This window comes from Sus scrofa, chromosome 13 (genome assembly GCF_054392235.1).
Source record: "Sus scrofa isolate SSC_HxYL_T2T_F1_AM1 chromosome 13, Sscrofa_HxYL_maternal_Yorkshire_Landrace_v2.0, whole genome shotgun sequence".
Taxonomy (NCBI): Eukaryota; Metazoa; Chordata; class Mammalia; order Artiodactyla; family Suidae; genus Sus; species Sus scrofa.
Window position 1 is genome coordinate 53,956,446 of NC_139395.1, and position 27,564 is coordinate 53,984,009.

Sequence of the window (27,564 nt, forward strand, 5' to 3'; positions counted from 1 at the left end):
AATTTAAGATCTTAATTTTTCTGTAACTTGAACACTGTAGTTATAGCGCTTTCTGAATACTTTTGGCTAGGCTGAATTTTTCATTTGAAAACCTAAAAGGCAGAGTATTTTATTCCTTAGGCAAAGAAATGTGGTATTTAAAAATATATAATGTACCTTGTTCTGTTGTAGATTCTATTCTTCATCAGTTGTTTATTGTCCGATTCCTTGGTTCTATGGAGGTGAAATCAGATGACAATCCAGATGTTGTTTATGAAACAATGCGACAAATCTTAGCTGCCCGGGCCATCCATAACATTTTTCGTATGACAGAATCACATTTATTAGTCACTTGTGATTGTTTAAAGTAAGTAGTAACCTCTCCCTCAAAAAACTGTAGGAAAAAAATGTTTTCATAATTTTAGCCTATTAAGAAGTTTCCCAAATTTTTAATTATTATTATAGGTTAATTGATCCACAGACACAAGTTACAAGGCTCACGGTGAGTTGACATGTTTAAAAGCTTTATTTTAAGTCTCTTTGTACATATACACATCTTACATCTTTATAATACTCTGGATTCTGTATATTCAGATATGGTAGTGTGAATTATGATTGGTCTTTAGGCTGTTATAATTGAGTCTATGACTATCTCTCCAAAAAAGTTGTAATTGAACACTCCATGTAACGAAAAGAATTAATGCAGTCTTGTATGATACCTAGTATTTATTCCTTTCCTTAGCTAGGAGCATATCTCATATACTAAAGAAACTAAAAATTAAATTAAGGAAATAAAAGGTCAACATTATTGAGTTTATTTTATAATTATCTATTTTGAAATAACTGCAAATGTGTGCTTCTGTTTTAATCATTTAATAAGAGATCATTTTGTTACTAAATTTGACTTTGTAAAATGTTTTAATGGCTAGTAAAACATATTCAGTATTCAACAACCTTTTTTTTTTTTGTCTTTTTATGGCCACACCCACAGCATATGGAAGTTCCCAGGCTAGTGGTCAAATTGGAGCTCTAGCCACTGGCCGACACCACAGCCACAGCCACATGGGATCCAAGGCTCATCTGTGACCCACACCACAGCTCAAAGCAACACCGGATCCCTAACCCACTGAGCAAGGCCAGGAATCGAACCCATGTCCTCATGGATCCTAGTCGGGTTTGCAACCGATGAGCCACGACAGGAACTTCCAGTTTCAACAACCTTTTAATCTGCTTGGCAGTCCAGACCAAATATGACATTGTTTGTTCTTGGATTACCATTTTGTTAAAAATAAATGGCTCTAATGTTCTATTTATGACATTTAATAACTTAGTACATGAGTTTGTCATATTTAACTGTGCTGTTGTAATGGATTGGAAAGTCTCATGTTTGCTTCTGATGTTTTCTGTGGCAGTTTCCGTTACCTAGTGTAGTTTTGTATGCTACACACCAGGAAAATAAGAGGCTTTTTGGATTTGTTCTTCGGACATCAGGAGGGAGAAGTGAAAGTAATCTGTCATCCGTCTGCTATATATTTGAATCAAACAATGAGGGTGAAAAGGTACATGGCTTTTCAAAATGTGTTTCTTTTGTGAAATGCATATCATAATCAAAGTTCTTAGTAAGATTTCTGGAAAAAACTCCCAATCTTTGCCTGGTCCAGCCGAGTTCCTTGAACAAAGCCTGTTGCTCTTAAGAGAGCTGAGATGATGGGTTGGGCCTTCTGACCCTACAGACCTGTGTCTTCTGGTCATTGATGGATGGTACAGTCTTCTGGCATCATTAACTTATCCTTGGGAATGCAAAGTATTCCCATAACCAGCTATTTCCAGATGCCTTCAGCTTAGATCAACAGCAGCTTTGCTTTGTTCTTTGCAATCTTACCATTTCAGTAATGAATTTGAGATAACAAGACATGGGTACTTGAAAGAGCCAACAGCCAGCAGTGGGAACTCACAGACTGAGAAAATACACAAAAGCTTGGTTTAGGGGCTGGAATATTCAAAAATCAGTTTGTTTGTTTGTTTTGCTTTTTAGGGCTGCACTCATGGCATATGGAGGTTCCTAGGCTAGGGGTCTAATTGGAGATACAGCTGCCGGCCTACTCCACAGCCATAGCAACGCAGGATCCTAGCCACATCTTCGACCTACACCACAAGCTCATGCCAACGCCAGATCCTTAGCCCACTGAGCGAGGCAGGTATTAAACCCGCAACCTCATGGGTCCTGGTCAGATTCGTTTCCACTGCGCCACAATGGGAACTCTGATAAATCAGTTTTTGTTTGATGTGGTATATTATGATGAATTATAAAACTAGTTACACTTCAGCCATTTGGATCCTTGAAATTATTACTTTGATATAAGAACTGCCTGAGTTTTTCTTTTTCTCCTTTTAGATTTGTGATTCTGTTGGACTGGCGAAACAGATTGCTTTGCATGCAGAACTGGTAAGAATCCAAGACATTAATTATCCAAGGATATTAACTAAAGTAATATAAGATCTTTCGTACTAGTAAGTAAATAAAAAAGATTTTGCTTTGCAAGATTAACAGTAGATACTGTAGCTGATATATAGTATTTAGAATTTGGATAAATGGCTGACATTAGATGTAAATTTTTGGTGTGCTCTCATATAAATGCGAATAATAATTTGAAAAGGTTACAAAGGTAATATTAATTGAAAAGTTGAAAATGTAAAGTTATTTTTCATATTTAATTCATTAGTTGTATTCATCTGTACTTCAGGATCGTAGGGCATCAGAAAAACAAAAAGAAATGGAGAGGGTCAAAGAGAAGCAACAGAAAGAACTCAGCAAACAAAAACAAATTGAAAAGGTATGCCATCCTGATGTCTAGATCTTTTCTGTTCAGATATGTTTATGTAGTTTCCTTAATTCCTTACTGTGACTTTTATATTGGAATTTTCAAATGAAGGTCTCCTTCTCTCTCTGCTTGCTCAGCCACTTTATAACCAGATGATTCATAACATAGCAGAAAAACATATTTATCTTCTTATGTTTACATTATAGTTATATTGATAGGTAGTGTGATTTGCTATTTAGCAAACATACTATAACTTTCATATTTCCATAATCCAGTGAAGGTTGGAAGGCTCTCTCTGTCAAAGCAGGTCTTTTGAGAGGGATATATATATGTACATGTGTCAGAAGCATAAACTCATCCTTGCTTTTTTGGTTGATATTTACCTCCCCCCCCCCCCCTTTCAGAATTGGTAGTATACACACACACTAGAGAGGGGAAGGGAGGATGTGGAGTCATTCATTATGAGCCTTTCACAGTAGTTTATAGTGAGAGATAATGATGACCTGAATGTTAAGTTGTTGGCCATAAAAATGGAGAAGTGGGGAATGTTGTCTTCCATAGGATTTCTAGAATGGTATCACAATTCACTTAGTGTTGCACTGGTTGTATGTAGCCTTTCTTTCAGTAAGTTGCTGGAATTATGCATATGTATTTATGACATAAGGGTTTAAGTGGCTCTCAAGGATGTATTTTAACTGCATATGATTGCAAACAGTTAACTTTAAGTTTCTTTTTTGTCTTTTCCGCTAGGACTTAGAAGAACAAAGTCGGTTGATAGCTGCTTCCAGTAGACCGAACCAAGCCAGTAGTGAGGGGCAGTTTGTTGTCCTTAGCAGTAGCCAGTCAGAAGAGAGTGATTTGGGAGAAGAAGGAAAGAAGAGAGAGTCAGAAGCATAAACTCATCCTTGCTTTTTTGGTTGATATTTACCCCCCCCTTGGAATTTATTGACAGTTTCTGTGGTGAAATGGCACAAAGTAACAACAATATTGAAATACCAAGGAGGAGATGAAAGTTCATATTTACTTGTTTAACCTCATTTTTTAAACTGAGATTGACCATGATAACTTAGATTTGCATTGATTTTTTTTTCCTGAAAAATAATATACTATGCAGTAACTTCAAATTCCACATGTCTGAAAGAAACCTGTTCATATCCCTGAGGTAGATTGCTGAGAAATTACAGTTGCTCAAGCCTTTTCTTCCTTCAAATTGTGAACTTACTACCTTGCATTGTAATTGGATATGATCATAAGAAATTGTTTCTTCTGCTTCAGTTATTCGTAAATATGCTCCGTCTCTTTCATTAGGAATGTTTTGCTGGCAGGAAGCTTTTGACCGAATAGGTTCAGTATCCTTATACAGAGAATTCTACAGGTTTGCAAATATTTTAACAATATTAAATGTGCAATAGAACTTTTACAGAATAATTAAAACAGATTTTAGATTTATTGTTTCAAATTGTGGCAGGTGGTACTGTTGACTTCAGGGCACTTTCTTGGATTGCTCACATTTCTCTGATGCACCACACTTGATGCCGATGGGAAGGAGGCATAAGTGTCTTCAGCTCAAGATTGATACAGCCCTGGGCATTTTATGATCACATTCTTAGTTCTCAGGTTGGGACTTGAATTATTGCTGCAGAGCAGTAATGGTTAAAATAAGATTTTGGAATTTATTAAAAGGGATTTTTTTTTTCAAATACATTTTAGATTAGGACTTAACATGTAAAGATATTGCTATGGGATAAATACATTGTATTTTCTGCTTTGTGTGAAATAATTTTTATTGAAAATCAAGTGACATTTCAAAAGAAGTTCTATAACAGTTGTTTCCCCAGAGTTTAGTTTAAAAATGTAATCTTTTAAATTTCAGGCTAATACCCACAGTATTTTCATAATTCCTTGTTTTTATAAAATACTGATCACCCCTTTATATCCATGAAGGCATATAATATAAGAGAATAGAATAATTTGCACTAATTATTGTAAATACTTGTACTCTTCAAATAAGTAAAGTAAAAGGTCTAATTCCATGAAAGATTGAAAAGAAATCGAGTGCTTGGTATGGGAGAGTCAACCCTTGAAGGATTTTAGCCTGGTGCCGAGGTTAAAAATGACATTTTTCTACTGCCTACTTCTATGTCAAAACTTGATTTTTTTTTCTTTACTCATATTTTTAACATTGCTGATAAAAATTATGTTCCTGTGTTTCACATGTAAAAATATATAGACAAGTTAAATATAGTGAATAAAATATTTTACATAGTCATGCATTTAAAATTTTCAAGAGATTAGCCACTAAGACTAAATTTACAAGGGAAAAGCTTTTTGTTTGATACTCAGTTATTTCTTCTTAGCTCTAATTTCAAAATGTCATTTAAGTTCTCACAGTACAGTGTGGCTGTTTCACACTGTATGTACACTGTTTTCTGTAGGAATGGGAAAGATAATTATATATAGGATCATGATTTATTTTTTAGCCGTGTGCCAAATGGGAATAATGATTACTTAATAATCAGTATTTTGAAGCCTTATGTTACCAAAACGTATAGTAAAAAAGTGGAAATTTATGGATTACTTTTTGAAAAAAAAGCTTATTTTGTCCTTTAGTAAAGGGAATGCTTTAGCATTAGTTTGTGTATCTTTCCTTCTGTAGAAATTGCAATTTCTTCTTTGGTCAGCATTTGTTTAGTCATGGCAGGTCCTGCTTTTAAGATCTTTTTGAGACTTAGTAAGCTTTCTGTTTGAGAAAGCCCTGTTGAGACTCGTAAGTTGTCACCTCACTTAGGTCAGGTGAAACTTGACAGCCACCATGGAAGGAAGATGGTCAGCACTAGGTGGCAGTTTTACTAGGCTGGCACTTTGCATGGTAGCAAAGTGCTGCCACTGGTGAGCTCTCTGGATCAAAGTGTAGACTAAAGTTGATGCCACTGGCAGACTTAGGGATGCTGGACAGACCTGTAGTCCCTTTTAAGTCATGTCTGGATAGGAATTTCCTCAGTAACACACTCTTGTGTCCATAGGTCAGACCAAAGCACATTCCAGTGCCAAATAGAAGTCATGTGTGGGTTTAACAATTTTAGATGATTCAACTTCTGTTCCATTTCTATAGAACTATATGAACTATTCCATTATTGCAGATATTTAAGCATCAGGTTTAATAAACTTTTTTTTTTTTTTTTAAAGAAGACAGCCCATGTATTTCTGCATAATGTTAAAGCTGATCTTTGTCTCTTACCCTTTAAAATTCCTTCAGCTTTTGGATGTTTTGGTGGTAATTGAATTCGATATGGAGATGATCTTTCTCAATTTCACACTTGTACTTAATGATTTTAAAATTAACCAAACTGCTTCTTTAAAAGGAAAGAAATTAAGTCTACCTAATTCTGCCAGGCCCTCTTGCTACCTGTGTCAACTGTGCTTTTGTAACTATGGTAATGAAGTCAATAGATAGGAAACTAATTATTCTTTCCCCCTTCTGAAATTGAGAAAACTTGCTAATAAGGGACTGAAACTTTAAAAGTCCCCCAAAGCAGCCTACTTTTTGCCATGTTTACAGTGATTACTTTGTATTTGATTTCAAAAGAATTCTCAGATTCCACAATCTAGGGATGGTAAATTTATGTTCATCTTAATGCTTGGGAAAAGGATAGTAGGGTGTGTGTACTGTTCTATTTAACATATAATCATATATTGTAAAGGCATCTGAGTTAGTTTTGAGTTATATAAAGGAACTGCAAGTTTTGAAGATTTGAATCTTCTCATACATGCCGACAGACCCTAAGAGACTTTGTTTTGCAAAACATTCTTCCTGCCAAATTAATGAAACTAACAGTGGTTTTGATAACAACCTCCTAGCATTCAAACTGTTCTTTAAATTTTATTCAAACATACTGATTGTAGCAAGCAAGCCTTTGACTTTATTTTAGCAAGTTTGGCTTACTCTTCCCTCTTTCATGAAGTTTTTTTCTTCCACATTAATTAATAATACATAAAAATTTGAAACTGGAACTGTATTATACTTTTAACTAATCTCTTGTGGCTGTACTCATGTAATTTACTTAGGTTAATATGAGAACTGGGGATTAAGTTATAGCTAATGTGCAAAACCACTTTGTATATTTGGTGATTTTGTAATGTAAGTGAATTGGTTAAATCTTATTTCACTGATACTGTTAATCATGCATATACAATTAAAAGTTAAGCTACATTTCCCTTTAGAATTTGATTTATTGGATTTGAAGAACTTGACTTTATGTAATGGTGGTATACATGTGGAGTGGAGAACTTATTTTTCATTTTGTCAGAATAGGTATTCCTGATAAGCCTTCAGGAAATGTGCTGTTAGGAGATTTTTAATGTATAATAAAGACCATGATTTTTGTATAGTCTTTTTTTGTATGAAATATTTGACATATACTCAGAATTTAACTTCTCCAAGTAATTTCAAATGATGCTTAAAAAACAATTGGACTTTTTCTTAATCTGTTATGACAGATTAACCCTAACCTAACCCCACTGCAATTCCATAATAGAGAAAATGGAAAAAAATAAGGTCACATACTGGGAAGTAATATTAATTCACCACTGGTGACTTTTTTTCCTTTTTGACATTACAATGTAAACTTCCTATCTTTGGTCCTAATCAAAGAAATTGCTATAATTTAAAGGGCCAGGTTATTGTGTACTACAGCTTAAATGGCTTGAGCCTATAGTTTTAATACTAATGTATATTTATCACATGTGCTCTTTCTTTTTTTCTATTGACAGTTTCTGATTTAATTTGTTTTGAATTTTATAAAATGTATACACTGGTAGATGGTCAAGGGAGTGGATGAAATTAACTTTATAATTATGAAATTTATGTAGGTGTATGTATATCCTAAATATATCTGTATATTGACATACATATAATCAAGCACTCACTTATAAACAGACACCACAATTTGATTAAAAAATATAAAAACTATTCATGCCAGCTAGTTTTGCAAATTTTTTTTATGTGAAAACTATTATTAAAAGTAATTTTAGGACTGTGCTCACTGACATAGTCGATATAGCCATGAATCCCTACATCAGAAAGAAATCATACAACTTAAGTTTCCTTAAGAAGGAATATATTGTGCTAAAAAAAGTATGTAAAGACCAAACATATAAATGTCAAGGCTATCACTGACGGAGCCTGTGGTCATCATTCCTATCTCTCTGTTTGTTCTCTCTGGTGATGTGCCATATAATGGTACATAGATGGGCTGAGTGAAAAGGTCGTCTCAGTTTCTTTCCTCACTTCCATATTCAGAAACCTGTACTTAAATGCAGCATAGAATATATAGAAATAATTTTTTTTTTGACTTTTTAGGGCTGTGCCTGTGGCGTATGGAAATTCCCAGGCTAGGGGTCAAATTAGAACTGTAGCTGCCAGCTAGCCTATGCCACAGCCACAGCAACGCCGGATCCTTAACCCACTGAGTGAGGACAGGGATTGAACCTGTGTCTTCACGGATACTGGTCATATTTGTTTCTGGTAAGCCATGATGGGAACTCCAAAATAAAGTTTTATAACTAACATCCTATAACTGCTTCTTTTAGTGATCCCCTCCTGTGTATCCAGTACTGAACTACATGCAATACAGAAGTCATAAACTATCATGCATTTGAAAGCCCTTTGTTTCTATTCCAATGACTGCATTAACCAATAAATGGTAATCCTTAGCCACGGTTTTGTGGGATGAAGGAACATGTGTATCCTATTAATAATGAAATTGCAATTGATGGTTCTATTTAAATTAACTGAAATACCTAACCTCAATACTGGACTCTACAAGTAAAACAGACACTAAGCTGGCCTTGAGACTTTTTGTACAAGAACAGCTAATTCCTAGGATCATGTACTAGGGTCCATATTTTATTCAGGGTAATCACTAACTCATTTTATCTATGTACTCCTCTATAAAAAAGGTTACTATTAAGAATTATCTTAAATTATCAGAGGTGGCATTTATTATTTTGACCACACAGGAATTTGGATTCACACATTTAACGTAAAGATCAATATAGAGTTAGAACTGATGTATTTTAGTTAATTAAAATTTTTACTGTTTGGGTTTTATTTATTAAACTCCCTTTCAGAATGCTAACCATCTGTTGGGAGGCTGTATTCAAGGTGACTTTTTAAAGAATGTAGACTGTATTAAGATTTTAGTTGGTAGGTAAAATGAGAAATATAAATCAATGTAACAAGTCTTTTTAGGAAATACATTTTCAGAATTATACCTTTTTATCCAGAATAGTTTGGTTACCAGGTTCCTGTGAAAATTCCTTGTTCATAAAGGTCATATTCTTTGTAAAGGATGTATGCTTTTAGACGATTGGGTAATGGAAGAAATGACATGAAGACTGGACAGCGCAGGTGTAAACGTCCCATACATTTCCGGATCTTTAGGCGGCACAAATGTTTCAGGGAGCGAGGGTTTGCTAAAATGAAAGAAACAGAAACATTATCCAAAAGGAAAAAGAATTGCTTCATTTTTTAGGGATTTTAGCAAATGTATTTTATACTGAACACACCAGGATTTTCATTTGCTGTCACTAAATGGAAAAGTTACTTTGGAAACAGGTTTTCACTTCTCATTGCAAATCTTGTAGATAAGGGTTTTAGAACCACATCAGGATAGGGTCCAAAGACTGGCATCAGTTGTGGGTCTGGCCTGTGAGACCTAAAGCTCTTATATCTACATGTAGTAACGCCCTGTCCTGCTGCTCAGGGTCAGACTAAAAACTAAAGATCACTACCCATGGGGAAATTGGTTGGAAGAAAATTTTGACTTATGCGCTACTGTGAAGGAATGTGATTTGAAGGATCATTTAATACTCTGCACCGCCTTAGATCTTCGCATTTTCTCATCCCTGTTTTGATTGCTATTTCATAGTTTTTAATTTCTATGACTATGCTCTTCTATAGGATTAGGAGAAAAGATTTACTTACCTATATAATAAATAATTACCTAATAGATTTTATCTATTGGGAAATGGTAATAAGTACAAATTAAGTATAGTTATAGACGTAACATTATTTTAGACAGGAATAGTATTTTTCTTGGTGTCTTTAGGTCAAGCTTTTAACTGAAGAGAAGAATGTTCTACAAAACAAGAGTTCAGTTAGTATTTTTGGGGAATAATCTTCAAGAAAGAAAGATACTCACTCAAGATAAAGTGAATTTCTGACCATAGCCCCTGTTTTTGGAGCACAGCTTTCAACTTTGAACAGATCCTAACTTGATCAACGTAATCAAGCATCACTCGAACAACCTTTCCAGAGAGATGTTGTAGCCATGACAAAGTTATTACTTCACAGAACTGAGGAAGAAAAATCAGAACTATGAAAGTAAATGAAAAACTTGTTTAGCAGAGTAATCAAAACACTAAACTCAGAGTCAGGAAGTAAGGTCTCAAGTTCATTTATAAGCTAAGGTGTTGAATGAGAAAATTCTTAGCCCACATTTGGAAAAGTATTTACTACTTAATTGTCTTCCAAACTTTGTAAAATATAATGAGGGTGTGAAATGGACTGTTAGGTAACATCTGTTATCCTCTTGGGTTGCCTGCATGGCTGTATGGAAGAAAGATTACCTTTCTAGCTTCACTTGCACCTACATGTGGCCACATGACTAAGTTCTAGCCAATGAGGTATCAGGGGAAGTGTGAGCAACTCCCAGGATGCCCGGAAGAGCAAGGCATGTGCCACTTCCTCCTGCCTGCCTTACTGCTGGCTAGAATGCGGATGTGAGTTTCTCCTGTGAATCATAGACGTGTCCAATTTAGAAGGCTGTCTGCTCTGGCCGTTATTTATAGGAGAGGGGAATAAGCCATCTTATTAAAGCCATTCTTATTTTGGGTTTTCTATCATTCATAACCTATTCCCAAACCTGATACTTGAAGTTTCTGCCTTTAAATAATTTATATCCTCAGATAAGATGCCCATGTAAGGAGGCAAAAAAATACTATATGAAAAGTTAGGAAATAATACAAGACAATATGCCTAAATGCCAAGTCCTATATTAATCATAACATAAAAGTATACACAGTATTAAAACAATGTTTGCCTTTCACTTTTCAGAACTGATTCAAAGTGCTTTTTCCATCAATTTATTTCTATTTTCAGATTTTAATAATACGAATTCAAGTATTTATAAGGCATGTGCTTTGTGCTAAGCACAGATTTGTAAGCTGAGGGAAGTGGTGAACTAGAGCTTACATTCATGTATTTGTGGAGGAAATACAAACAGTAAAATACATAAAAAAGAATTTCAGAAACTGATAAGTACTATAAAAGAAATGAACAGCATTATAAAAGAATTACTAGAGAATGGAACTGCTTTAGATAAGGTGGACAGGGAAGGACCTCTATGAGGAGGTAACACTTGAAATGAGACTCGAAGGGTGGTAATTATTTGGAAAATTGGAGGAACCTCGAGCTCAAGTTGGGGAAAAGAGAAGTGACCAATTAGGTGGGAATATTGGAGACTGTGGTGTGATGAAAGCCAAGGGGAAAATGTCTCAGAAAGATGGAATGGTTAACGATATTTATTGCGATTCTTTTTTCATCAACAGGTGACCAAATTAAAACCATTAACCAAATGTTAGAGGTAGAGAGTTCCCATTGTGGCTCAGCAGAAATGAATCTGACTAGCATCCATGAGGATGGAGGTTTGATCTCTGGCCTCTTTCAGTGGGTTAAGGATCCAGAGAAGCTGTGATGTAGGTCACAGATGTGGCTCAGATCTGGTGTTGCTATGGCTGTGGTGTAGGCTGGCAGCTACAGCTCTGATTTGACCCCTAGCCTGGGAACCTCCATATGCAGCAGGTGTGGCCCTAAAAGACAAAAGACAAAAAAAAAAAAAATGCTTGAGGTAGCCAAAAACTTCGGAGTACAGGTATTGGGAACCCAGAAGCATTTTAGCTAGATAATTCACTTCTTCAAAGAAAAAGCATAACTGGCATATAAGGCTGTTCATTCTTCACAAGTCTGTTCACACATTCCTTCATTTGTGAAACTCCCTAGGTAGAGGTAAATCACTTTCTCCTCTGAACTGTTTCTGTATCTTTTACGTCTTTCTACTATCATATTTATTTTATCATATGTTTATCATATTAAAATCTTTCCAACCATGAGCTTCTGGAGAGGATGGAGTTTTATCTGTTGCTGAGTTCAGGGCCACCAGTAAGTAATGACTACAGGGTGATACAGCTGATACTGTGCACTTACCATTGTATCTTTGATAACAGTAGATGTCCAGCCTTCAAAACTATAGAAAGGATGAACTTTGTCTCCATGAGGACAATCAAAGCATCGCTCTGTGTCATAGCCATAATTCAACAGCATCCTGAGCATGACTTCATCTTTCAGAGTATATTGCAGAGCTGACGGGAAATGTAAAGGGTTGACTCTACAGAAGTAATTGACGTTGGCCCCGTGCCGCAGCAGCAGACTTATCAGCTCATAGTTGCCCATCCTTAGGGCTATCTGGAGGCAGTTAACTGGGTCTTGATTAGGTAGAGCTCCAGCACTCAGAAGTAGCTTAACTGAAGAGAGGTCACCATTTGATACAGCAAAATACAAAGCTGACTTCCTGTGGTCATCATAGTGTTTGCGAATTCTCTGATCTAGCATGAAATTTACATCAAATCCAGCCTGAATGAGAAGTTCCAGGCATTTGGGGTGTGCTCCTGCTGCTGCACAGTGAACTGGACTGATGCCGCTCCGCTTAATGGCAGCAAAATCCGTAACTGGAACCAAAATCTTTAGAGCTCTGAAAAATAATTTCAAAATGCATTTTAAAATAGTTTTGGCTAGGATGCAGGAGGTTCCCATTGTGGCTCAGCAGTAACGAACCTGAGTAGTATCCATGAGGACTTAGGTTCCATCTCTGGCCCTGCCCACTGGATTAAGGATCCAGCATTGCCATGAGTAATGTGGTATAGGTTGCAGATGTGGCTCAGATCCCAGAATGCTGTGGCTGTGCCATAGGCTGGCAGCTGCAGCTCCGAATCACCCTAGCCTGGGAACTTCCATATGTCACAGGTGTGGCCCTAAAAAAGACAAAAAAAAAAAAAAAAAAAAAAAAGATGCAGCATTAGCTTGTTTATGATTATTTTACACCAGTACCGGATGGCAATAGTATCAGGTGGTATTTAGACACCCACAACAATAACAACAACAGAAAGGGATAATCCCTGCATCCCAAAACTCACATCCCAAGTAAAGTTAAATGAAACTAAGGTCTAGATATAAAACTCAGAATTATCCCAGTCAGTGAGACCTGGGCTTCCCCCTATTGCTAAAGGACTTGATAATAAACTAGTTTTATGCCTCTTCAGTGGCTACAGAGGATGCGTGACTTTACCACTTTCTAGCTGGTCAAGAGTTTCTCATCTTTAAAAGGGATTTTGGAGTTGTAGGATCAGAGATGAAAAATATAAAGTTCCTAGGAGTTCCCATTGTGGCTCAGTGGGTTGAGGACCCAACATCCTCTCTGTGAGGATGGGGGTTAAATCCCTGGCCTCACTCAGTAGGTTAGGGATCTGGCATTGCCACAAGCTGTGTTGTAGGTTGCAGATCTGGCTTGTATCTGGGGTTGCCATGGCAATGGCGTAGGCCCGCAGCTGCTGCTCTGATTTGACACCTAGCCCAGGAAGCCATAGGTAAAATAAAATATATATTTTAATTAAAAAAACCAATAATCATAAGCATATACATATATGCATATATATATATTCCCAGAAACTGCTCCAAAAAATTCCCATAGTTATTACTAATATTTGCAGTAATGTAGTTGAACTTACAACAAGTGGCCTCTGTCAGCTGCCACGTGAATGGGCAGGTGGCCTGAATTCTTTGGGATGTTGGCGTCGGCTCCATATTCTAGCAAGAGAGTCACAGAGTCTGGATTTCCTCCACTAGCAGCTTCAAGGAGGATGGAAGAAGAATCAGAGGCCTGACCAAGAGCATTAGCTCCTAAGAGGAAAAAAGGTCATGTTATTTAAAAAGTCTTTTCCACTATACATAGTGCCTAAGCATTCTTAAAAGTATACCACTACGACCAAAACACAACTACTGAGCAGCTACTCTAGCAAAGCACTAAGAATCAAAGAAATTAAATGCACTTGGAAAAAAAAATGGTATAAGCAGTCTCCAAGTTATAAGTAGGTTGGCTTTCAGAGTAATTTTATGAGTTATTTATCCAGAACTTAAAAATTCTAGAAGAAATAATTTTATAGAAGGTGGTTTTACTTCCAGACCAGTGTACAAAGGCTCGCTTACCTCATAACACACCATAAGATAGTACTAGCAATCCTGTTGAGCTAGGTAAACAGGCTATCTAATCAAGATCTTATGGTGGAACAGGGTATTTGTTCTGCTTAAACTTGTTCTTAGGGGACTGTTCATATTAAGAGACAGTAGCTGTTTTTAGTTGAATTTGGGGTCTGCTGATAGTTAAAAGGATATATTGTAGTACCCTGTATGGGAAGTGCTATTGAGTGGTATGGATAATAAGAGTATAGATACAGCTGTCTTTAGAAGATCTCAGGGCTGGGGTTGTAGTGGGGCTGGGAGGTGAAGGAAGGAGAAAGGGTCAGTTGTGGAAGACCTCTCAGTAAAATGCGCTTCAAAGAAAGAGTAGCATTTGAATAGACAAAAGGAAAGGAGAACATTCTGGGCACATTCACTGCTCATATTAATAAGATATTGTGACTTTAATTAAGTTCAGACTCCTTAGTCATCAGAATGTAATGGCTGTCCCAGAACCCTATTCCTAGAGTACATCAAGAAATGTCTAGGAGTTCCCATTGTGGCACAGCAGAAACAAATCTGACTAGGAACCATGAGGTTGTGGATTCAGTCCCTGGCCTCGCTCAGTGGGGTTAAGGATCCAGTGTTGCTGTGAGCTGTGGTAAAGATCGCAGACATGGCTCAGACCTGGTGTGGCTGTGGCTGTGGCATAGCCTGGCAGCTGTAGCTCTGATTTGACCCCCTAGCCTGGGAACCTCCATGTGCCGCGAGTGCGGCCCTAAAAAGCAAAAAGAAAAAAAGAAATGTCTAATAATGGAGTTCCTGCTGCTCTGGTACAGTAGGTTAAGGATCTGGCGTTGCTGCAGCTGTATGTAGGTCACAGCTGTGACTTGGATTCGATCCCTGGCCTGGAAACATCCATATGCCACGGAGGTTACCAACTCCCCACCCCCACAATGCTCACTATGAGCTGGTTCCTCTATGTACATAATAATTTCTAAACCTCCCCACAACCATAAAAGTAGATGCTAATTCACTTTTAATTTAATTTACTCTCAATTTAAAGAGGAGAAACTGAGCTCCAATGAGATTAAAGGACTTCACCAGAGATGCACAGCTAGTAAGCAAGGTCAGCATTTGTGTACACGTGGGCCAGACGCAGGGCCTGTTTCTATGATGCCATGTTGCCACCGCAGCAATGCAGGTCGGTAAAGTAGTATAATTTGGGATGAGATAGATGTGGATTCAAAGCTTGGCTCTGCTATGTCATAGCTATGCCATTTTGTGCAAATTACTCTATAAGAGGCTTTTCTAAGGGAAATGCTCTCTCACAGACTTCACTGATGTCAACCAATACTGGTATCTTTGAAAGGTTAAGGATTTAAAATCTGTTTCCCTCCTGTTTCTTTATATTTTAATCAGTGATCTACACAAAAGTTGCTCTTCTTGTATAGATGAAGAGCCCAGTGTTTACTTTTGTCATTCCAGCTAACGGCTTTAGACATCTCTGATATCACTCTTTTAAAACATCTTACTTAAAATGTCTTAAGGCCATTGATTGGGAACTAGCCTCCCTTATATGATAGGAATGATTTAGGTAAGTCTAAAAAGTAGAACATTGTTCTTAAATACAGGAGTCCCTGCAGTTTAGAAAGTTGGAGACCAGGTCCATCTATTCTTAGGGAAAGAAATAAAGCTTCTGGACACAAATGGAGAATAAAGAAGATAATTCTAATATTGGGGCTTTAGTAAATCTCGGTAAAAATTTGCTTCTTTGAAGAAAAATGCTTTAGATATTACACTGCTTCATCTAACAGTATCATCAATGAGGATCTCCTCAAAACAGTAAATACCAAAGTTCTCTGAGCCAAGGTCTCTGCCAGTTAAATCAGGATCTAAGCATTGGTGGCAGGAGAGGGCATGTGTCAAGGCAAGTCCTGCTACTTGTACCATCCCTGAAGGATAAAATGAGGATAATGCCTATCTCACAGAGTTTTTAGAAGATTATTTGAGGCAATATAAGTAGCTTAAGGCCTGGTGCTTAAAAAGTATTCAGTAAAAATAAGTTGCCTTCCCTTTCTCCCAGAGTTTTGGTTATTAAGAAGAAATCACAAAGAATTTCCTAACTTAATTCATCTGGTAACAGATTGGACGCCTCAAAACTTGGTATAAGCAGAGACAACATGTAAGGGATGTTGTGGAGTCTTTCTGTAAATCCAGGAAAAGACAACATTTAAAAGTTTAATAAAGGAGTTCCTGTCGTGGCGCAGTGGAAACAAATTTGACTAGGAACCATGAGGTTGCAGGATCAATCCCTGGCCTCACTCAGTGGGTTAAGGATCAGGCATTGCTCTGAGCTGTGGTGTAGGTCACAGATGCAGGTTGGATCCTGCGTTGCTGTGGCTGTGGCTGTGGCTGTGGCTGGCAGTTGTAGCTCTGATTTGACCCCCTAGCCTGGGAACCTCCATATGCCGCAACTGTGGCCCTAAAAAGCAAAAACAAAAAACAAAAAACAAAAACCAAAAACTTAAATAAAAAACAATCATCCTTAGAGTTTCATCCATAAGAATGTGGGTTCAATCCCTGGCCTCACTCGATGGGTTAAGGAACTGGCATTGCCATGAGCTATGGTATAGGTCACAGATGCGGCTGAGATCTGGCATTGCAGTGGCTGTGGCACAGGCCATTGGCTGTGGCTCCAATTCAACCCCTATCCTGGGAACTTACATATGCTGCAGGTGTGGCCCAAAAATAAAAGACAAAAAGCAAACAAAAATAACCATCCTCTTAGCATGGTCAGGGAACATTAAGGAAAAGAGTAACCTGCATTCTAGCACTTTTAGGAAAATTACTTCATACCAAATAAGAAATATTTAATCCCTATTTTAGGCTTTTCAGTAGTTAATATTAAAACATACTTTAATAAAATATTAAATCAGGCTTAAGTGAAATTTACTTTCTATGATTTTGAAGCTCTCCGTAAAGAAGAAAATGCTTAGGTCACGTAACGCTTTAGCAATGTGCTAAGACGGAACAGAAAACTCTTGCCTTTCTGCAGTAATAGTTCCATGATTTCAGTGTGTCCATTTTGAGCAGCAAGAGCAAGAGGAGTGAATCCGTAGGAGCTCTGAGGGTCAGGGTGTGCCCCAGAAAGCAGCAGGAGCCTTACTATGTCCCGCCTGCCCAGTTTGGCTGCTTCATGGAGAGCTGTCCTCTCATTGGTACACCTCAGATTGACATCTGCGCCATGGCTGATCAGCAAAGAGGCCATATGGTAGGAGTCCTGTAGAACAGCTGGGAAATTAGAAGTGAGGTAGGCATTACGTTTAATAGGAAATGAAGGCCAGAGTATTACATCAGCTAGTTTCCCTCAGGCTTCTTAAGGAGCTCTTTCTACCTATTCCTCATGTGCCAGCACTTTGTGTTTAGGAAACAGATTGTAAAATGAGGCATATATCATATAATATTAATAGTGTTTTACATCAATAGGCTAATTGCTTCTCTGTAAGCCATGACAAACTATTCATTGTCTACTGGCTGCTTATGTTTATGCATATAAACATAAAATTTCCACTTGTTATCTTTTTTTTTTTTTTTTTTTTGTCTTTTGTCTTTTTGTTGTTGTTGCTATTTCTTGGGCTGCTCCCGCGGCATATGGAGATTCCTAGGCTAGGGGTTGAATCGGAGCTGTAGCCACCGGCCTACGCCAGAGCCACAGCAACGCGGGATCCGAGCCGCATCTGCAACCTACACCACAGCTCGCTGCAACGCCGGATCATTAACCCACTGAGCAAGGGCAGGGACCGAACCCGCAACCTCATGGTTCCTAGTCGGATTCGTTAACCACTGCACCACCACGGGAACTCCTCCACTTGTTATCTTTATGTTCTCAAGGAAACGGGAACTTAAGTACCTAGTACAGTCCTAGAAATGTTTGTAGCTACTTTAACTGAAGAAAAGCAAAAGCAGCAATAATTAGGAAATTATTTTTAGCCTCACATTTTGTTAATCAAAATTCTCTAACTGCCTTTTCTGCATTTATTCTGTTAATTTATTTTTTATTCACATTGGATGATAATCTTTTTGTTTGTTTGTTTGTCTTTCTGCTGTTTCTTTGGGCCCCTCCTGCGGCATATGGAGGTTCCCAGGCTAGGGGTCTATTCGGAGCTGTAGCCACCAGCCTACGCCAGAGCCACAGCAACGTGGGATCCGAGCCGCGTCTGCAACCTACACCACAGCTCATGGCAACGCCGGATCGTTAACCCACTGAGCAAGGGCAGGGACCGAACCCGCAACCTCATGGTTCCTAGTCGAATTCGTTAACCACTGCACCACGATGGGAACTCCATGGATGATAATCTTTAGTCCTTCAAGATTCTATAACACCTGAATATATTCATCTCCCTATCCATTTGCTGATTGTTGACATCGATTGTGTTTGAGGAATCTTGCTAAGTGTCAGATACTGACTCAGTATTAATTCTGCTCATAGCTGTCCATAATGTGCCATATGAAGTGTTATAACTGCTCTAAGATTGGAAATATAGAGTGCTAAGGGTGCTGGGTCTTTTAAACTCGTTGAACTGGCCCCTAGTGTCCCCTTTCATCCTGGAAACACATGTCCTTTGTTTTAGGAAGTAATTTTGCTTGAATTGTTTCATTGATGATATATACTGCCTCTATCTTGTCTATTCTCTTCCTAGCATTCTTTTTATTCACGTTGTTCCTTTCTAATCATCATCCTAATTCTTTTAATTCTTTTTTCTATTTCATTTCTTATCTTTTCCTGGAAGATTTTCTAAATTCGTCTCCCATCATTTAAAAAAAATTTCTGCCATTATATTTTTAACTGTCAAGAGTATTCTTTGTTTTGCTTTTGTTTTTCAATTTTTTTGGTAATATCTTGTTATTTCATTTATTTTAATTAATTTCCCAGAGGAAATTAATAATAATTTCTCCCTACATTTTATTTTCCCTAATTAATCTTTTTTCTCCAATTTGATTATCTCTGTTGAAGACTTTCCTCAGATAGTCCTTGGATATCTGCTCATGATTAAGAGTTGGGGACCAGGAGTTCCCGTTGTGGCACAGTGGAAACGAATCTGACTAGGAACCATGAGGTTGTGGGTTCGATCCCTGGCCATGCTCAGTGGGTTAAGGATCCAGCGTTGCTGTGAGCTGTGGTGTAGGTTGAAGATGTGGCTTGGATCTGGCGTTGCTGTGGCTCTGGCATAGGCTGGCAGCAATAGCTCCAATTAGACACCTAGCCTGGGAACCTCCATATGCCACAGGTGCGGGCCTAAAAAGAAAAAAAAAAAAAAAGACAAAAAAAGACAAAAAAAAGAGTTGGGGGCCAAAAAGCTGACTGAAAGTTCTAACCATCAACTGTGGTCTTAACTGTAGGTTACTTTGTCCGGACCATTTGTTAGGAAACCCCATAAATTCATTAAATTTTAATACTTTCCTCTTGAACTGATCAAACTCTCCAGAATTCTTGGAGGGTGAAGTTCTGGCTACTAGCTTTCTAGAATTTGGTGGAGGATGAGGGCTAAGAAATCTCAGCCTGTGTTTGCTTAATTCCCCTAGTGTTTTCAATCCAGAACACTTGCCCTAGCCTAATAACCCCTAGTACAGAGAGCCTCTGCTTACACTATTCAGAGAATAAACATCTGGAATTCTGCTGGGATGGGGGAAGAGTCTGTCCCAGTAGGGTGGACTAGGAGAAAATAAAATATCTGACTGCTTGTTTCTTAAGCGTTTTCAACCACTCATCCTGTTTTAGCTGCCCATCCTTCATCCATGCTCCATGAGGTAACTACATCCAATGATTTCAAGGCCTTTTGATGTAACTGTGCTGGTTTCTGGCTTTCCCCACTCCAATTTAAGTTTTGGCTTAAATCTTAAATTTAAGGGATAAGACACAAAAGAATGGGGAGAATAGGAGAGGAAACAACACTAACATGATTTTTTTAAAACTAGAAAAGCAAGTGGATGAGTAGTAAAACGACCCTAGTCTTATCCCTTTGAAACACTGAATGAACTGTAATTCTCCTGGAACCTCAGGAGGGAGCAAAATTAGTTATTTGTATTTAATCTGCCATCTTTACTTGGCCATTGGCTGCTTTTTTCTACTCTGCTTCCCTCCTGTATTTCTTACACAAAAATTAACTGGTTCAGTTGAAGTACTGTGCAAAACGATCAGCTCCAAATTGGACAGAGATTTTGCCTCAGACCACCTCATAGGCCAGCCTATATAAAGCTTCTTGAGAGTCAGGTACCCATGTGTGGTCAGTTGGGACCAGACTGACAGTGTTGTAACTATGCACAAAAAAAAACTGCCTTTGAGGGAGTTCCCGTCGTGGCGCAGTGGTTAACGAATCCAACTAGGAACCAAGAGGTTGCGGGTTTGGTCCCTGCCCTTGCTCAGTGGGTTAATGATCCGGCATTGCCATGAGCTGTGGTGTAGGTCGCAGACGAGGTTCGGATCCTGCGTTGCTGTGGCTCTGGTGTAGGCTGGCAGCTACAGCTCCGATTCGACCCCTAGCCTGGGAACCTCCATATGCCGCGGGAGCGGCCCAAGAAATGGCAAAAAGACAAAAACAAAACAAAACAAAAAAAACTGCCTTTGAAACCTGTGGACCTGGAGGAGACTAGGAACCATAGACTTCTCTGGAGCCAAAGTGTTCATTTACCTGTAAGAAGAGGAGAATTGCCTTCGAAATTCTTGGCATTTGGATTGCAGCCATTGAGAAGAAGAAAACTGACATTTTCTAAGAGGCAATTGCTGACAGCCAAAAAAAGTGGTGTTTCACCATTGTGGGTGGTTTGCTCCCACACACTGGGTTTTGAGGCTGAAATAAATTTATTAGACCACACAGATTAAGATATAGAAATAAATTTTAAATTTCTTTCTCAGAAGCATCACAAAGAGGCATATACAGAGTTTACCTTTCAGGGTTATTTCCAAAATGTTCTTATTTAATTGCACTGCAGCCTTATGCAGAGGAAGCCAACCTATCTCATCGGCCTCATCAAAAGCAGAATGATACTTGGTCAAGTGTGACAATACATCTTCCTTACCTATTAACAGGCCAAATGAGAACATATTCACATTTGGTACACATACAAGGCAGCCCATACTGCTCCTAAATTCTGCCATTAAAGTTAATGCATGAGACAACAGAATTCTAGCACCACCTTTTATGAAAGACAAATTTAAAGGGCACAGGACAAACGAGCAGTGAGGTCTTTCATCTAGCATTCCATTCTACTTGGGCCACACCAGACTCTTGGCAATCAGATATGGACCCCACTGTTCATCATCTGGGAGATCCTGCTCCTAAGGCTTTCTGAACTTAGAGGGGAAATGCTGCCAGTTGTTACCTCCATATCTCATCACAAGTTGAAGGGGATAGAATAGAAAGGGTACTTAACTGTCTCTATTGCTTCAATTATCTTCTTATAGTCAGCGCTTAAAAAGCTGCAGGAAAAAAAAATGTATGTAATTCCAAAACTGAGGAAAAAAACTAAGGCATTTGATATAAAACAAAGGCAACAGCAGTTAACCAGGAATGAACTCATATGAGGCAATGACTGAGGCATAATAGAAAGACTAGTGTGGCCCTAGAGAGGAATTCCAGGCAAACTCCTCTCCCATGTCTACTTTCCCTCATCCGACTGTTACACTTTTCAGGGTGGAAGTGTGTGAGAGCCTGAATCACAGTAAGCCCTAAATCAATGTTTGCTGCACTGGGAAGTTACTTTGTGGTGAAGGGGGTTAAGAATCCAGCGTTGCTGCAGCTGTGGCATGGGTCGCAACTGCAGTGTGGGTTCTATCCCTGGCCTAGAAACTTTCACATGCTGTGGGAATGTGAAAAAAAAAAAAAAATCAAACCTGCATAGGACTGAAATGTCACATTATTACTTGGTAAAATTTAATGGCCACTCTATAATGTCAATGACTCTAGCAAAAATTATTAAAAATTAGCAAATAATCATGGTGTAAATTTTAAAAAATATTCATGGCCAGAATCTGAGCTTAGAAAACATTATCAATGCATTTTTTGGCCACTCCATAGCATATGGAGTTCCCAGGACAGGGATCAAATCTGATTTGCATTTGTTACCTATGTGGCAGCTGTGGCAAAGCTGGATCTTTTACTGGGCTGGGGATCAAACAAGCATCCTTGTGCTGCAGAGATGCCAGTGATCCTGTTGTGCCATAGCAAGCATTCCAGTAGTTTTTTTTTTTTAAGTAATATTTTAATTAAAGTATTTAAAGTTTTTTTGGAATTGAATCTGAGCTGCAGCTACGATCTAAACTGCAACTGTAGCAATGCTAGATCCTTTTAACATACTGCATTGGCTGGGGATCGAATCCACACCTCTACAGTAACCTGAGCTACTGTAGTCAACTTTTTAACCCACTACACCACTGTGGGAACTCCAAAATATTTAAAGCTTTAAAGCTCAACTTATGAATCCTATATCATTTTTAAATCTAGTAAATAAGGATTGTCACCTTCCCATTTTCTTTGATAACTCAATGATCCCAGCTTGAAGAGAATAAATTCCCTTAGACAATATGACTTATATTTGATCAATAAAATTCTCTTAAACATTTAAAATGTACTTACAGATTTAGCACTGTATTAGTTTTCTAGGGCTGCTGTGTGAAATCACTACACACTTTGTGACTTAAAATAACACAGATTTATTATAGTTCTGCAGTTGAGAAATATAAAGTGGGTGTCACCAAGCCAAAATCTCATTGCATTCCTTCTGGAGGCTGTAGGGGAGAATCCACTCCTTTGCCTTTCCCAGCTTGTACAGGTCACCCATGTTTTTTGGCTCATTGACCCCTTCCTCCATCCTCGGAGCCAGCAAGTTGGGCCTTGTTCTTCTACTCTGCCATTTCTCATGTTCTCTCTCTTCTGCCTCCTCTACTTTAAAAGACCCCTGGACTCACCTGGATAATCCAGGATGATCTCCCTATCTTAACCTCAACTGATTAGCAAACTTTTTTTTTTTTTTTTTTTTTTTGTCTTTTTTGCTATTTCTTGGGCCGCTCCCGCGGCATATGGAGGTTCCCAGGCTAGGGGTCCAATCGGAGCTGTACCCTCCGGCCTACGCCAGAACCACAGCAACGCAGGATCCGAGCCGCGTCTGCAACCTACACCACAGCTCACTGCAACGCCGGATCGTTAACCCACTGAGCAAGGGCAGGGACCAAACCCGCAACCTCATGGTTCCTAGTCGGATTCGTTAACCACTGCGCCACGACGGGAACTCCTGATTAGCAAACTTAATTCCATCTGCAGCCTTAATTTTCCATTGCCATGTAAGGTTACATATTCACAGGTTCTGGGGGTTAAGACTTGGACATCTTCTGGTGAGGGGAATGTACTTCTTGTCTCAAGTATTTTCTAGTTTCCTCATTCCTTCAAGTGCCTGATCAAATCAGCAAGCCTTTTTAAGTATCACACAATTCTCTCAAGTCTAATAACTAAGATTTATAACTGCAGTCAATTTTAATTTCTTTGGAACATTTTAATATTCTCAATCAAAATCTCTTATGCCTTTTAACCTAAAATCATGACTTTAAAGTCAATTACTCAATGAACTTAAATTTTTTCAGTGACAAGGTATTCAACAAGATATTCAATGAGCCCAATTTCTTTACAAAATTTTAACTATTTAAAGATTATTTTAAAGATTATTCTTAAATTTAATGCAACAGTATAGGAATAGCATGGTAAAGAATACAGATTCTGCAGTCAGCTGCCTGGCTCTTCACTTATTAGCTCTGTAAGTTACTTATAGCTAGGGTAAGTCACTTAATTTTTCTATGCCTCAGTCTCCTCACCTCTAAATGGGGTCAGTAATAGTACCTACCACATGGGGAGGTAATGAGAAATAGAATTTAAATGAATTAATATTTACAAAATGCTTAAAATAGTGTGCATATAGTGATCACTCCATGAGTTGGTTACTTTAAAAAAAAAGTACTGTAGATTTGATATACTTTAACATCTCTACATTTAATTATAACATCTCTTGGCATTAAAACGCATTTATCCCATTTTACCTCCAGGAGGCAAATGGAACCCAAGCAAAAACAATAGTAACTGCTCAGGGACTTGAAGTTGCTGATCAGCCAGAGAGAATCTGACTAGCTGTGCTTGGCTGTGGACAGCCCATATCCAGGGTGATTCTCTTACACTGCTGAGGGATCTATGGGGTCCTTTTCTAGTGTGGTCACACCAGAACTCTGAATCCACATCCTTCAGAAATGGTTAGTCTCTTCTGGGTTTATATTTACATAATTGCTCCTTTTGATTTGAGTAGATTAAAGACTTTACCTCACCCACCCCACTAAGGTAGAAGATAACTTTCTATGTGTCTTGATTACATTTATGCATTTATTAGCTCCCCAAGAACAAGAGGCATTAGAGTTCTGTAGCCCTTCCTATCCTCATGTATTTCTTCTGATTTCTAGTCTTCATCTCCTCACGCATATTTGCTATTAATATGGTTTCTTTACTGCCTAATTGAATTCTAAATTATTTCCAAATTTCTCCTATCTGGTCAGGTATCAAGTCTCATAGATACTTAAATGACAGTTCCTTGGATTCTGACCTTCTCTTTCATTTTTGTTACCACACTAGATTCATGCTTATGACAAGTCTCAACTGTTGAATATTTATTCTACATTGGCAATGAGATACCATTACCTCTCATCCTCAAGTGACTGCTGTGTAGTTCCTGGCTTGTGATTATCCTGTAAACTCTGTTGAATGATGAACTGGGTGTCAAAGTCATCATCTATGTCGTCATCACTGGTGTAATTATCCATATGAAATGCAGATAGATTTTCTTTAAAGTCAAAATGAATTAAAAATATTTTTCCAGTTATGAAAAGTTATCAACTGCTTAAAATTATAAATGAAATTCAGAAAACTAAAATGTTAATAGGATTGATAAATACAAAGTTTAGAAAACAAAATTTTCATTAAATTTTTTTCAAAAACCCTAAACAGTTTCCTGAACTGCCACAAATTCAACATAAATTAGATGTTTCCATGAGTAGCCATTTACTTAAAGCTTATTCAGGAAACACAACCTTTCATATAAAACTTAGGTAAGTGCCATTGTAACTATGAAAATGTTTGTATTGATCTATTTTAAACTTGGCTCAGTGATTGTAGCATTCACTCAAAAGAATGTCTTTCCTACACAGTGAGCATTATGCTGAAAATAACATTTTATTTAGTTAGTAAACACTAAAAATAAACAAGTTATAGGAATAAATGTACTCGCATAATATAGCATGTAACAGGAATAGTTCAGTGAAGGCAATATAACTTATTAGGCAATAGTTCAACGGTTTTAAAAGAACATTTCAGTTTTAAATAGAATAGGTTTTATCACATACCAAAGATTTTTTACCTTTTGTAATATCCTTTAGGACAGCAACTGAAGTTTTCACTGTTAAGGATTAGCACATCAGAATTTTCATTTATATTTAGGATCTTCACTCCCCTGTAGTGACCATTCCATTAATAGCTTTACTATAAATACTTGATCATAAGACAGTCTGGCACATTCTCCTTGTTTTTTATATGTCGTTTAGCTCTGTTTGGAAACATGATCTCTCTTCTTCACTTCTATATTCATCAAATTTAAAGATTAAACATTTTACTCCTGGAATAAAATGCTTTTGCAAGGGGTTGGTGAGGTGAAGTAAATTCATTTTCTTAGGACTCATGCATATAGCCACTGCAAACTAGAATCAATTTTCCATTTAAGAGAGGCCAAACATTTTGCTCTGACTGAATTATTGAAGGTGACTGTCCCAAGGGTCCTGATTCAGTGGGAAACTGCACCTATATTTTCTTTGGATTACAGAGTTGCAGCCTAAAATGTCCAGGAAGGAAGGAATTAATTCTACATGAGGTAATAAAAAGTGGACGATTATTTGTTTTGTTAAAATATTAATGTATATTAATATTATGAATGCATACTCAATAATAAGAATGATAACTATTAAAAGTAAAAAAGAGCAGGAGTTCCCATTCTGGCTCAGTGGTAATGAACCCAGTTAGTATCCATGAGGGCTCAGCTTCAACCCCTGGTCTTGCTTGGTGCATTAGAGATCTGGTGTTGCTGTGAGCTGTGGTGTAGGTCAAAGATACACTTGGATCCTGCCATTGCTGTGGCTGTGGTGTAGGCCAGCAGCTGTAGCTCCAATTTGACCCCTAGTCTGGGAACTTCCATGTGCCTCAGCTGCAGCCCTAAAAAAGTCAAAAAAATGAAAACGAAAACAAAAATATCCAAAGAGCCCACTTGGCATTTGCAATTAAATATGAAGCAAATGCCAAGAAGCATTATACCACCTCAGGTGTGTAGGACTACCCTCCAGTCATCTTACTGTCTTTGCATGTCAGCTTCAATGCTCTGAGTTTTCTTTCCTTGTCACAGGGGTACTGTGAGAAATGGAACTAATGTTTTAAAAGCATGAAGGAAAGGGTTTAGTTCTGAAATTGTTTCAATATTTTCCTTATTTATAATATTGTATAATTTATTTATGTTTTTGAAATGTTTGTGTATAATCACTTCAAGTAGGTAAATGCAAAATAAATTATTACTGAAGCTGAGAACCGACTTAACACTTGTGAAAGAGATACTTTCTGCTATTAGTTAAATTCATCCAATCTGTTTTTCGTATATATATCAAACTAAAAAAGGAACTAAGTAGAAGTTTCAAAAGTTTTCCATATGCTTCAAATAAACATTAATTAATTTATTTATTTATTTTCTCATCATGGAGAGCAATGGAAAGACCATTTAAAAGAATCACACCAAGATCTCTTGTGGCACAGTGGATTGTCACTGATGTGGCTTGGGTCTCTGCTGTGGCACAGGTTCAGTGTGGGTTCAGTCCCTGGCCTGGGGAACTTCTGCACGCCACAGATACAGCCAAAAAAAAAAAAAGACATCAAGATACTTGGGTTTTATAATATATATTTTTTCAATAAGTGAAGATTTAAAAAAAATTTCCTTCAGATATTTTCTTAATTCGTCCATTTTAGTCATCCAATTGACAAAGCAAAGCAACCCCACGTTTGATCCAGTGTTGAGTAGGTTGGTCTGTTTTTAACAACATTGCAATGACAAAGTTAGTAGAATGTCCTGTGGTCGAAAGAGTTCCTTTACGTTCACTTGTCTTGTAAAGGGGACAGACATAAGCATTTGACTTCACAATCTGAGCCTTTTTAGCTTGGAAAAAAAAAAAAAAAGAGAGAGAGAGAGATCATTTGGTAAAGGAAAAACAGCCACTGGTACTAAAAGAACAACTATTTACCTTGTAATAAAGTAAATTACTAAATCTAGATCACGATTATGATATTTGAACATTTTAAAGTTGTTGTTTTTAGTTTTTACAGTTGGCATATAATTATGGTTGTGAAATAA

General features: G+C 37.6%; 3 protein-coding genes across 4 annotated transcripts in view; 1 reads left to right on the plus strand and 2 right to left on the minus strand.

Annotated features, from left to right (window-relative positions):
* The window catches only part of APPL1 (adaptor protein, phosphotyrosine interacting with PH domain and leucine zipper 1), a 35,934-nt gene extending 32,236 nt beyond the window's left edge, over positions 1-3,698 (plus strand). The window contains 6 exon segments of the mRNA NM_001134966.1: positions 172-346; positions 445-481; positions 1,392-1,538; positions 2,375-2,425; positions 2,724-2,813; positions 3,552-3,698. Of these exon segments, the coding sequence (NP_001128438.1) occupies positions 172-346; positions 445-481; positions 1,392-1,538; positions 2,375-2,425; positions 2,724-2,813; positions 3,552-3,698 (647 nt within the window).
* Positions 157-27,369, minus strand: ASB14 (ankyrin repeat and SOCS box containing 14). 2 transcript variants are annotated; one of them, XM_021068998.2, is made up of 11 exons: positions 25,540-27,369; positions 24,825-24,966; positions 21,525-21,571; positions 21,040-21,171; positions 20,784-20,942; positions 17,140-17,385; positions 13,644-13,815; positions 12,067-12,610; positions 10,004-10,157; positions 9,075-9,275; positions 157-373 (listed from the first exon to the last, which is right to left on the minus strand). In XM_021068998.2, the coding sequence occupies exons 2-10, from the start codon at positions 24,944-24,946 to the stop codon at positions 9,097-9,099; spliced, it is 1,755 nt and encodes a 584-aa protein (XP_020924657.1). In that variant the 5' UTR covers positions 24,947-24,966; positions 25,540-27,369; the 3' UTR covers positions 157-373; positions 9,075-9,096. The 2 variants fall into 2 exon arrangements, with proteins under 2 accessions (XP_020924657.1, XP_020924658.1); XM_021068999.2 differs by having other exon boundaries at positions 25,526-25,638.
* Positions 27,098-27,564, minus strand: part of DNAH12 (dynein axonemal heavy chain 12) — a 246,824-nt gene continuing 246,357 nt past the window's right edge. The window contains exon 75 of the mRNA XM_084988686.1: positions 27,098-27,369. Coding sequence (XP_084844812.1) covers positions 27,179-27,369 — 191 coding nt within the window. The 3' untranslated portion in view covers positions 27,098-27,178. The remainder of the gene's footprint in view (positions 27,370-27,564) is intronic.

Excerpts from the sequence above, each read along its gene's own strand:
- ASB14 (XM_021068998.2), bottom strand. The coding sequence starts at position 24,946 with ATGGATAATTACACCAGTGATGACGACATAGATGATGACTTTGACACC. Across the intron at positions 21,172-21,524 it reads AATTGAAGCAATAGAGACAG|GTAAGGAAGATGTATTGTCA; the intron begins TTAAGTACCCTT and ends GCCTGTTAATAG. Across the intron at positions 13,816-17,139 it reads GGAACTATTACTGCAGAAAG|GAGCTAATGCTCTTGGTCAG; the intron begins GCAAGAGTTTTC and ends TTTTCCTCTTAG.